The following is a 13304-nucleotide window of genomic DNA, read 5'->3' as shown; positions in this document are numbered from 1 at the left end:
ACGGTGTTTTCAGGCATGAATCGTTGGCGGTACACTAAGGAACACGCTTTGGCAATGGTGCAAGCTTCTTTCAAAGGATCGACCCCTCCGTGTTCCATGAACAGTTCTCGAAATTTTCCACAGCAACGACGTAAAATGTCCACGTCGGAACGACAATACTTTAGCATTTCTTCCTGAAAGTCGAAAGGGTCCGAGGCGAGAGCTTGGTACCAAGCGTAGAAAGCTTCTCGTTGTTCGGTACGCATGTTGTCGGTGTCGTAATAGTGAGCCTCAGGCAAATGGGGTAGAACAGCATGTTGATTGGCTTCCGTATTGAAAAAGTGTGGAAAGTACCCTTTAGCCATTTCTGTCATTCCAAACGTTTTAGGCATTCGGCTCAAAGGCATGGCCAAGTAACTCATCGAATCTTTAAACTGTACTTGTCCCACTTGCATGAAAATGATTTTGGCTCCGTTCAAAGTCACTTTAGGACGTTCGGTGCCTTGTTCCGCATAGTACCTCAAAAGAAACTGTCCATCGTATCCGGAGAAATTGTGAGCCATCACCGTGGCATGACGATGACAATCTCCGTAACGTTCGATGTCCTCTTGGCTCCACGTCTTGTCGACGGGGTCTAAGACCCATTGGGCAAAATCGGCTAACGTGTTTGGTCCCCGAAAGATTTTTTCACGTCCTCCAGGAATCTTGCTGCAGTGAGGGCAATGACTGAAGATAGGTTCTTGAATGCACTTGTCGCACGCTCGATGAGCCACGCAGAAATTAGGAATGTGAATGCCGGTCTCTTGCATGCATTCGAAATCGAAAAAGATGAAATTGCCTTTCTTCTTGTGACCGTCCTCTTTCTCTGGTGGGGGTTGGTATTTTTGCACGTAACATTCGTGTTCCAAGTCCACGATGTGGTGACAAATGTGACATTTTTTCTTTCCTCGACATACGTGTGCCTTGGCATTGTTGGTACGTATGCCTTGTCTACACGTAGGGCACAATCTCAGGAGTTGACAAGCACATTTCTTCTGTGAACCTTGTGTTTTCAAATGTTGTTGGTAACAGGTAGGGCTGACAAACGTGCGCAGACAAGTCGAACAAGGCACTGGTTCTTCGCTCAGACAGGGTGGAGAGGCCAAACATCCTGGGCATTTCCATCCACAATGCTTGTGTTGCTCTCGATTATTATAACCATAGTCACATTTCTCACAGTAATATCTGTATCCCAGGAATCCGGTGATACTGGTAATGGTATCGAAATGGTCATCGTGATGATAAACATGAATGTATTTTCCGTCCTTAAAGTCTTGGCCTCGAAACAACAGAGACCCGCGCATTTCTTGAGGGTGCACTTTCAAGGTGTAGCGTGGAGCTAGGGCATCTTGCAATTTTTGCATCTCAGGAATGCCACAGGGTGTGTCTTTGGACAGGCCAGCTTGTTGCAACAGGAGTTCTGCTTCGTTTCGTTGTTTGGCTCGATCGGATCGTTGAATAGTGTTCCAGGTTCTTTTCCATTCTGTCGTGTCGTTCTTGTTGGCATAGGTTCGTCCCACCACGATGGCACGGGCTAAACACATCTGGTCATGAGGATTGTGAATTTGGACAAGACTACGCTTAATGCTGCGAAGCTCGTTCACCAATAACATCTTTTTGCGTCCTGTCCCTTGAGGAAGAGAGACGTGGGCCATTTTCAGTGTGGCTTTACCATCGGTGATGTCAAACTGGTCATTAGATTGTTGTACGTGTTGAATCTTGTCCATGATTTTGGAAGGGGTTAGTTCTGCAGGTCTGCTAAACTCGATCCAAACAGGGGATTTCAAACCGTCGTGATCTATGGATAGTGTCAAGCGATCGTCTTCTTTGGGTTGACATTGTCGCTTGAGTGCGGTGAGCAAAGAATCCCACATCTCGGTGATGAACCCTTCTGCTTTCTCTAAGGGTACGTCGGCCTTGAAATCTTTAAACTTCACCGTGTAGGTGTAAGCCGTGGTTCTAAATTTTCTAGAGGATCGCTTTTCCGTCTCTCGAATGGAATAGTATTTTTCAGGGTTGACTAAGTGTGACGAACTTGGTTTAGAGGTTTCAAATTCTGGTTCACTCATGTCCTCTTCAAAATCACTGGCATGAATTTGTGCCAAGATTTCAGCCCTGGTACGAGGCGATAGATCACGTTTCTGCCTCTTACTTTCTTCTTCTTCTTTCTTCTCGAATGAATGGGATCGTTTCATCTTGAGTGCAAAACGTCAAATGACTCAAGTTTAAACACCACAGACTAATTTATAGTCTTGGCAAACCAGCGTATATAAAAAGGGTGTGTGTCTTGTCCTTTCACTATTCATTTCACTCTCAAGCCGAGCACAACGATGGAAGAGACTACCCAGATGGAACGTTTCATCAGAGCTTTGCGAGGGGTCATTAGAAAATTCTCTTCAGACCAGCCGACGGACTACTCTCCTTCCTTTCGAGATAAAAGTCAAGATACTTGCTATATCTGTCAGAAGAAAGGGCATTGGTCTTCAGAGTGTCCAGACCGTCAAAAAAGAACAAAAACAGGGACTAAAAGAGACAAAAGTCAAGATACCTGTTATTATTGTAAAGAAAAAGGACATTGGTCTCCAGATTGCCCAAAAAAGAAACAAGAGGAGTCAGAAGAAAAGAAGGATTCTTCAGAAGAAGAGAGGGATTCTTCGGAAGAAGAGAGGGATTCTTCAGAGGAAGAAGAGGAAGAAAGAAGACAATTCTATTTAAAAGAAGCAAAGAAACAGGAGAAGAAAAGAAGAAGGGAGGAAAATGAGGAAAAAACGGTGAAGAAATTCAAAAAACAGAGAGACTAAACAAGGAGAAAGAAGAAGTCAATGAACTTTTAATTAAAGTGTTCTGTGGTGAATTGTGAATTGGATTGTAAAAAAATGGATAAAAGAATACATGAATGATATAAGGTAAGTGTCTTTGAGTTTTGATTTTAAAATAAGAAGCTACACTCACGCACTCATACACAGACACGTACTATAAGGGTAAAATGGGTGGGTTTATTTTTGAGTTATTGGCAAATTGAAATTGTATTTCTTTTCGGGAAATATGGCTGGCCCTGAAAAGGGCCTTTTTCTTTATGGTGTATGAGTGAGTTTAACCAATCAACTTTAACTGCCTTAAGCCTTTGCCACGGCCAAGGCCTACTTCTGATGATTGGGTTGAAATCACTAAGGGTGGTACGACAGGCTTAGTCACAGGGTTGGCGTGTTTAGCTCGGGAAGGTCGTATTCTCTTCGGTCGTGATAAAGAAGTCTGATACATTTGTTTCAGACTTCTTAACTCCGCTAAAATGTCCAACAGTACCGTAGCCGTTTGATTTTCACCCTCTTGTTTCTTTGCTGCTACTTCTTCTTGCTGTTGTTGCTGTTGTTTTTTTCTTACCTCTTCTTGTTGCTGTTGCTGTTGCTGTAGGAGAAAAGCTTGTTCCGCTTCCTTTTGTCGTTGCATAAATTTCTCCAATTCTTCTTTCTGTCTCTGTCTAAAATTCTCCACTTGCGGTAATGAAGAAGGTAACGAAGGTTCCGGAACAAATTCTTGCGAGGTAAGAAAATCCACAAAATCCCAATGTACCTCTTCTGAAAGTAAGTCCGGGTTCCCTTGGGCAGTCTCCCCTGCTGGTGCACCCCAATGGATCGTTTTCTGAGTTTCCGTCATGTTGAATCACTGTCGCATAGATTGACTGCACACAAGCGCTAACGAATCTATATAGACCACGTGACGTCACAGACTGCTCTCTTCGGATTGGATGCGAGCTGACTGAATTTTGTAACGCGTGTTCGGATTGGTGAATGAATTCAATCCGTTTCAATCCTTCCTCTACCTATAAATAAGCGCAGTTCACTGCATTGATTCACTTGTTCTCGTCGCTTCAAGATGTGGACCGATGTGCAATCTTCTACGCTTGTGTCTTCCATGATGTTCCGGACGGACATGCTCATGTATGTCCGATCCAAGTGGACCGTTGTCCACAGGACAAACACCAGCCTGTGGATACGTAGGATCTACGTTGAAAGACAAGGATGCCTGAAAAGAGTCCTGATTTACGGACCAACAGTGAGACGTAGCCTAAGGACAAGAAGAAGACCAATGCGGTACCATTTATGTTAATGAATACATTAACATAAACCCAAAGGCCCTTTTCAGGGCCAGCCATATTTCTCGAAAAGAGATAGCCTTTCCATTGCCTACCCCTTTTTTAAAAAAAAATTTAAAAAAAAAAAAATCCCATATTCAATTCCCCTTTGTCCCTAAACAATCCCCAAACTCTATTCCCCCATGTTAAATTCCCCTTGTACGTATATCGGCCCACAATTTTTTTCCCATGTTAATTCCCCTTGTACGTATATTAACCCACGATTTTTCGCCATGTTAAATCCCCTTGTACGTATATTGACCCACGATTTTTCGCCATGTTAAATTTCCATTGTACGTATAGTGGCCCAGGGGTCTCCGTAATGCTAATTTCCATTGTACGTATAGTGGCCCACCTTACTACTCGTGTTATCTAAATTATATGTCAACATGTAGTTAGATACGGTAAGACAGAGTTAGAATGGATATATAGGATAAAAGGCCAAAACCAGTTCAATCTTCTAGTCTTGACTAAAATGTCTAAATCACCGAACTAGAGCTAGAAACTTCATCATATTTTTCTTTCTTCTTTTCTAAATGGATGAGATAAAGTATTTGTGAAGACTTAAAATTTTTTTTATTTACTTAAGAATTATACTTAAATCACTTTGTAATCAGCAGCATGCATCTATATATTTGACAAGCTGACATTTGGGATTGAGACGGCTTTATTTTATCCATTTTGTTCTTTGTCTGGTATGTATATGCCTCCTTTAATTCAACAACAAATCGTAAACACCAGTTGTGGTTGCTACATTTTTTTACATCAAGCACGCCTTGAAAGAAGTCATCCTGATGGTTAATCGTTAGAGACAGGTGGTTTCTATTCCAAAGACACCGGTCAAAGTCGCACACATATACACAAGTTTGTTCAATGTCTCAACGCCGACTCGTATAGGCCTACACATGCGTTCAATCCACAATACTGAAATGGCAGATCACCAATGGCACACGAATCGTGTAAATGAATATTCATGCATGCAAATGAAAGTTTTACATTTTAATTATTCTGAGTCACAAGTCTGATGTAAACAAAATGGCCATTCATATATGGGAAGGCAAGCCTATGCTTTAGAGTAATTTGTGTGATGATGCCTACCAAGGTTGATTTACAAGGTATACAGTGTTTTGTAATATGAACATACCTGCCGGGAATGATTTACAAGGTATATTATATTTTGTATGATCAGGCAGATTTACAACGTGTATGTTTTGCAGGAGCAGGCCTGAACAAGCCATGGGACAGTTTGTGTAATTTGGCCTGTCAATGCTAATTTACACTGTATATGATATGTTGCATGACATCAGAGCAGAAAGTGCTAATTTAGGAGGAATATGATATTTTGTGTAATCGGGCTGCCTAGGCTATATTATTACACTGTATATGATATTTTGTGTAATCAGGTCTTTTTTCCAGGTATATGATATGAACAGTTTTGCCAAGTACAAGGCGTATGACATGTAAAAGGAGTTACCGGATAAATAAGTACACAGTTTACAATGTAACGCAGTTCAACAAGAACCATCGTCCGTCTCGGATGCGTGAGGTAGCGGGTTCGAACCGCGGCGAGTCGTACCAAAGACGTACAAAAATTGTACTAGTAGTTGCCTTGCATGGCGCTCAGCATTAAGAGGTTACTGCTAGGACTGGTCGGCCTGGTATCAGGATAATGTGACCGAGTGGGACATGATGCCACATGTCTGCGGCCTGATACTTCAGTGCTAAATATCATTATAAACTGCCACACTGCAGACATCGAAGCGATATGACTGGATAATTGTTAAAGTTACGTTAAAAACCTAAATCACACACACACACACACACACACACACACACGAACCTCGCCGGGTATATGTAGTGTGAGTGACATTATAATGTGTTTGTCAAGAAGTAGGCCTATGCATATTTGTAGGCTTCAGCTCTATAACTACCCACTAATTCGTCTTTTGTGAAAAGTAGTTGAAATTTATTGAATGAACACCAACTCTTTCTTTGATTTTCATTTCTCTCTCCAATCTATTGAACATTCACTATTTACATTTGTACGGTCTAACACAAATAACATAACATATGTGTATTTTTATTTGTGTCTGTGTATTTGTGTGGGCTTACGTTCATAGAAAATATAAATTAGGAAAACTAAAATTGACAAAAACGCGTTAATACAAACTTGATAAGAGAGTCTTGTATAGCTTGGTTTTTATATATTATATAACGGTCCATAATCTTCCAAGCGTGATTCAAACATTTTGATGTTTCTTGTCCTGTTGGCATAATAATAATGATAATAATAATAATAATAGTAATAATAACATTTTACTGGAAAGTTACTCATTAAGCGAATACACTAATCTTCCTTAAGACCTACGATCACTAAAGTTGCTATTATCTAAAGATAACAAAAGCTAGTAAAACAGAAGCAAAGCAGCAACCAAAATTGATAGTGTTATTGGTACACCTATAGTGCCAGAGTTTTTAGGTCCATACAACAATTACATAGTTAAAGAATTGGTTCCTGTTTCATTTCGTATAACTAAAAGAAGTTGAACGTTGACATGGCTTTCAGTGACCTTGGAAATGCATATATTTACCTGCAAAGTTTATACTGAAACAAGTTTTAATGCGGCTCTACGACATATATTAGGGTGTGAGATCGTGTGTAGTAGAGGTGTCGCACAAATTTTGAAAGTACGTAAATAACTTAAGCAATAAAGCCCGTAGTGAACCAAACAAAAGTAAACATTGCTGTATATTGGTCATTTTGGTATGTTCGCTGCCATATTTTACAGAAGCGAACACTTGTTGTGCATGCATTGATCTAACACATAGTGAGTCATTGTAGTGATTGAATAGTTGGGACCTGTTTATTTTGTTCGAAGAAAGCGTACAGAAAGTAGAATGATTTTTCGACTTTCATACAAATATATTTTGGGTCGAACTTTCGTGCGTGACTATACATTTCAATTTAATTTATCTATAACAATCTTTTTGTTTTAAAAAAATTACACTTTTGAACTCATTGATAAATGTTACTAAGGCTAAACAATAATTAATGCCTTTGATGACTACTTGACACATTAGTTTTTACTATTCGCACCTAACTGTCAAAGTTATTGCGAAGTTACTCGAGCTGATAAATCTATCATATGATAAGGGTTGACATGTTTGACTCTTCGTACGTGACGTTCTTCCGTCGACGTAGAGAATGGAAGGCACATTTAGGGAAAATGTAACCCCAGGGAAAAATTTGTACCAGTCTTGCCGTAAACAGAAATCATATATTCTTGCTCAGATTTTCACATCCTTCCTATATGAATGTGTAAGATTTCATGAATCATCTTTAAATGCAATACACATTTCATTTCTACTTTCCTTTTCACATCCAATAAACATCTAATGAGAAATCAATAATCATTGCAAAGATCCAATAAAATAAGCGAGTTTCTAATATATTATCCTAGAAATCATACAGAAAGTTGAATAACTGAAAGACACTTTTTTCTTCAAAACAATATAGGGGTCCTTTATTTTGAGTTGGTGATTGTTGTTTGGGTTCAACGCCATGTTTCAGTGCATAATAAACTATGCATGGCGGCCATTATAAGTGATGGATGAAGAACCCGGGAAAACCCTACTAAGAACCACAGACCCACTGGAAGATAATGACAAGCTTTCTCACATATCCATATTGGCTAAGCCCAAGAATCAAACCCACGCGGACAGATGGCAGTGATCTGTAAAGGCTAGTGATTCAGATCACGCAGCCACACAGGGCCCCTTCTGAGACATGTGAATAATGACAGTTACCACGTCAAAATAAAAGGCTCATTTTCTCATTGCCTTTTAACGTGGATGCCCAAAGTTTTATTTGAGGTGTCATCGTGAACTTTCTGGAAGACGAACAACATATCTTCTATATGTTCCCTTCAATTAAAAAGCATATACATATTGATGCGTTAACAGTTTTTTGATGGATAATTTATTATATAAACAGCCATAGTCTTTTTAGTCCTAAAATACATGCCAAGGGACTTTGATGGGTTATAATATGAATTTCCTAGATATGACCTCGGAACAACAATTTGATAATTCATTGACCAAAATCGTCACCAGCGGGTATCTAAGGTGGTCTTCATTTGATCCTAAGGACCCCATTTTTCACACACGGGCTCACTGACGTCAACAGTGACTTCAACTTCGCTAATAGCCTTCTGAAAGAAACATGTGATCTCAGGATTGTGTTCTTGTTTGACAACAAATGATTGTCGTTTTCACCCTGATTAGAATAAAGAGAACGGATACTAAAAAGAGAATCACTGCGATAAATACATTATCTCGAGGCAGGTCATTGTCTGTAATAATATATTCAGTAGGGAAAGAAATCACTGTTCCGACAGGCCCAAGCCAGTCTAATGTGAAGTTGACACATTTGAGAGGAACTTTAACAACTCAGCATGCTACTTCTTGAATAAGAACTTTCATTAGAATAAGACGTCGCCGACAAAAGCAAAGTACCTGTCAACAAAAGACTGGTTTATGTTACTGTGTTCCTTAATGTTTTAATAGGGACAATCTTGGCAGAATCAGCAATACGTGATATAGAACTCTTCCACTTTAATGGTTGATAACTCTCCATAATAGTATCAGACCAGGCTTTGTTCTACCCAATCAATGTATTGATATCAATGACTCTGACCTTTTAAGATAAGAACATTTGAAAGACATACGTTACTTTTATTCTATTGCTTATTTTTTAACCTGTGGCAATCAGAAATGACGCGTCCTTTCTTTTTACAATAAGTGCACTTAGGAAGTAATAAGGATTCTTATCCTTCTTATCGGACGTTTCATTTCCAAATGTTGTGTCAGATTTACAACTATAACTACTTTTATGAGACGATTTTGTTTATACCAAAAACTGCTGAGAGGAAGACGTATTGAAAAATCAAACCGTGTTTATCAAGGAATAGTCATCAGATGTTCGATGAGGCATTTTCCAAAGTGTTCCAATATTGCCCACTAACATAGGTCTTGACATTACTATGGGTGTTATTGACATCTTGAACTAATACGAGCCGCCTGAAATTATTGTAATTTTGATCAACCTTCTTGACTGAGCACCACCTATTCAATAGTTGCTCTTTTACCTTTGTTAATTCTAAAAGGGATTGTCTGTTGTTTTTGTACAATTCCTAAACCTTTGTCGAAATGCTCGAGGTACCAACTCATAACCCTTTAAGATATATTCCTTAACAACATCATAATCAACACTTAATAGTACCGAAACTAGGACTTCACGGGCTTATCCAATAACAAATTACAGTACTCTCTTGGCCATTTCAAATTGTCAGCAATTTGCTCAAAGCTAGGAAAATATGTATTTACTTATTTGTAACCAGATATATGGGTACTAAGCTAATACTAACATCATAACCTAAACGTCTATGTAAGGGGGAGTGTTCTGCCGACCAGTTCTAGTACTATTACTCCATATAGCATTTCCCTTTCTTCGTTTAATCTCTCTCTCTCTCTCTCCATTTCTTCTCCCCTGATATGTAATTGCCTTTCTTATTTTTGTCTCTCTCTCTCTGCATCTGCAGTTTGGTTTTTCCTCTTTCTCTCCGTTCATCTGCATTTATTTTCATTTTTCCCTCTTAAAATAATCTTCTCTCTGCATTTCCATCATTTCTTTCTGAAGCTGAAGTTATAATTGCATGTGGTGTTTTTGAACTTGGGAATGTGACACAAAACTCTATCATACAGAATTTCCTTTTCATTGAAAAGCCAAGCAAAATATTTTTTATTTCGTTCTTGTTAAAGATTTTTTTAAAAAACTTCCTAAGTTTTATAATGTCTGGCAAGTTCAAGCAACACATACATAAAATTGAACATTGTGGGTGGTTGCTAGTTTCATTAAATGTTTCTTAAATAGTGAAATTAAAATCGATACCAAGAATAATAAAAGTTCCTAAACAAAGTCAACTTAAACTGTATAGACAATTTTTAATATCTCTGAAATGTTTTAAACAAATTCGTATCCAGGACCAGACACCAGTTTCATTTTAGTGACGACGTTAAGGTCTTAAACTATGTAACAGAAATAATCGCAACCAAGATTTTGTTTAAAATTCAACAAGCAATTTTTTCCCCAAATAATACTAAATGTTCTATTAAAATTCAAAAACTATAGAATATTCCGAACCAATTCTATTAGTCTTGAAAATGCAAGCGCACCAATAGTCTTGAATGTATTGATGTACCAATAATCTTGAATGAGCTTGTATACCAATAGTCTTGATGTATCTCAATCATATTGGCTAAACTATCTTTGAATGTAGGAACACTACTCCCAAAGTAGTTTTTAATTCATAATATAACTGAACACTTATTATTTCAAATATATTATTTAAGTAAGCAATTCCTCTCAAATTGCATCTGAACACAACATTAAATGATTCCACAGACGGAGCTTAAAACAAGAGCGATTACAGGTTTCAGTTCGTCCTTTATATACAGACTGTCACCTGATACAATCAAGTGCCCTGGATGTTGATTATTTCCAATGGAAATTTCCTTTAATATTGTCAGCATGTTCGCTTTGTTAATAAACGAAACGCGTAAACAAGGTTAGACCTTGAACTAAATTGTTACGAGGAAAATCTACAACTCTGCCCTCAATCTCGGACAGTGGTGAAGTGCAAAATATGAAATTAAATATGCAAAACATACCCTTCATATTTATTATCCATCCCTGAACATAGGTATTGCGACGATTAATATATTTATCGAAACAAAGTTCTTAATAATATGATACATGCTAAAGATTTCTTATATAACTGATATATTTCTACTTATTTTCCAGGTGATAAAATCTACAATTTCCTTTGGAACATGGGGCAAAGCATATCGAAATCATCTGGTGAGTAAGACGATATGTTTCCCATGTTGAACTTAACAATGGATGATCAAATTATTTCGTCAAACTAACTTTCTTTAATTCTTAAATTAGGGCCTTATTATCAATATTGAGCACTCATTGGTGATATTTTGGCGACTTTTGAAAGTAATTGCAATAATAATAATAATAATAATAATAACAACAGTATACTGTTGTAATGAAAGTCCTAATTTAATTTGCTAATTGTCATAATTGCAGCAAATATGATGAATATTATTTAAATTATTCGACGTTGGATATTGTTTTGAATATTTGTCAACGGCATGGCTATCAGTCTACCAATTATGAAGAAACGTAATATAAATTAACCATGCAACTAAAGAGGCTTTAGTTTGCATCGATTTTAAATAATAGGATAAACGAATGGGTGGATGAAAATTAATTACTTTGCAAAGAACAAACCAGTGTTAGTGCGGATTTTTCTGCTGTATATAATATGTTTTAATTAAATAATTAATCTGTAAAAATTTAAGAAATCATAAGTGTATTTCATTTCAAACACACAATCATTAATATATGCGCTTAGGTAACGACGAGAAACTAGAACACTAACGTACATATTGAGGTCATACGTGTATTGTCATCTGGGATGTTAATAGAATAGCATATATGGTGACATTATGGTTAGCGGATGACATTATGGTTGGCGGGATGATATTATGGTTGGCGGATGACATTATGATTGTTTTACTTTAAGTTTGTGTTGCCTCCTGCTCCAGTGATGATACTAAGTATACACAAACTGTATCAACTGTACACAAACTGTATCAACAAAGGAGAAAAAAAGTACTTAAGTTTGTCATACAGTACAGAGGTGCTTGGTCTTAAATAGCACAAAAGCAAGTGACTTTCTTAAAACAAGGCAAATATCGACCATCTTTTCAATAATGTTAGTACAAACATCACCACAAAGAAAACCATACAAGTCAATGATGATAAAGAAATATGAAGAAGCAATTTACACATTTGAACGCAAGGTTCAAAGTTTACAATATATTCATCATATGCGCAACGCTTGATGAAATATAACTAGCCAGCAATGTAGATTTCATTCCGAAGGGTACTCCCCTATATATATCTCTCCTTGAATCAAAAGTTCTCTTGACCTCAGCCTTCTGGACAAGAGAACTAGCCTATATATTCCATGCGAGGCAAATACACGGCGTAGGAACAAATAACAGTTTTAGCTAACTGCAGGTTATGTATTTTGCAGGAGAATCTGCCAACATTTACAAGGAGGTTGATAACTACCAAAGAAACGAAGAAAGAAGAATAATTCTGATTGGTAAAACTGGTACAGGAAAAAGCACTCTTGGAAATGCAATTTTAGGTGACCATTTGTTTAAAAATGAGGGGGTCCAGATGCAATCCAATACCACATGCTGTCAGGTTCGACAAAGGAAGGGCAAGGACGGGAAGGACATCGTCGTACTTGATACACCAGGACTTATGGACACAAAACGAGAGCCGCAGAAAATATTTGAAGAGCTTTGTAAATGCACTGCCATGACGGCACCTGGTCCACATGCATTTTGTTTAGTTATCCGTGGCGATGACCGATTTACTCAAGAAAACGTCGACACTTTGGACGAGCTTTGTGCATTCTTTGGTGAAGAAATCTACAAATATGTGATCGTTGTCTTCACACATAAAGCAAGCATGGGGAAAAGTACAACCATTGACGACTGCATTTCTGCTCTTCCCAGTGAATTCCTAGCTAAGTTCATGAAATTTGGAGGAAAGAAAATTGCTATAGAGAGTAGAGCTGAAAAGAAACAACTTAAAAAGCAGATCAATGACTTGTTCAACATGATAGAAGAAATTACCGAAAAAAATTATGGTGGCTAATTTTCGGATGAGAAGTTCAAGGCGGCAGAGGAAGCCTTTAGAAATCGCATCCCTAAAATTCAGCAAGAAGTAGAAAAACTGTTCGAAGGAAAGAAAAAGTCGCTCGAGGATGAGTATCAAGATAAAGCAAAACGGTTCGAAGAACGAGAAAATGTACTGGCAAAGAAACTTCAAGAAGAAAAGAAGAAATTTGAGCAGGAGAAACAATTAAAAGAAAAAGAGAAACTTGAGGAAGATGCAGCACAGATGAAAAAGTTGGAGGCTAAGCATCACGAAGAAATGAAGTCTTTGGAAGAAAGACTGGAGAAAGAACGCAAGGAAAAAGAGAAAGCTAAAGAGGAAAATGAA

At 37.8% G+C, this 13304-nt stretch overlaps 1 protein-coding gene across 3 annotated transcripts in view; it reads left to right on the top strand.

Moving 5' to 3' along the window:
- LOC149781700 (GTPase IMAP family member 9-like) overlaps window positions 1-12956 on the top strand; it is a 35313-nt gene extending 22357 nt beyond the window's left edge. The window contains exons 1-3 of one of the 3 annotated variants that reach the window (XM_089935786.1): window positions 5189-5265; window positions 11013-11069; window positions 12322-12956. In XM_089935786.1, the coding sequence (XP_089791912.1) occupies window positions 5238-5265; window positions 11013-11069; window positions 12322-12956 (720 nt within the window). In that variant the 5' untranslated portion in view covers window positions 5189-5237. Of the gene's footprint in view, window positions 1-5188; window positions 5316-11012; window positions 11070-12321 lie in introns of those variants that run through there. The other 2 variants (XM_089935785.1, XM_089935787.1) reach the window with 2 other exon arrangements.
- Window positions 12957-13304: the final 348 nt, after the last annotated feature.

The sequence above is a fragment of the Sinohyriopsis cumingii genome, chromosome 15 (genome assembly GCF_028554795.1).
Source record: "Sinohyriopsis cumingii isolate HCF-2022 chromosome 15, ASM2855479v2, whole genome shotgun sequence".
Lineage (NCBI taxonomy): Eukaryota > Metazoa > Mollusca > Bivalvia > Unionida > Unionidae > Sinohyriopsis > Sinohyriopsis cumingii.
The sequence above is the reverse complement of the archived record's forward strand: the minus strand, read 5'-3'. Positions and strand labels throughout refer to the sequence as shown.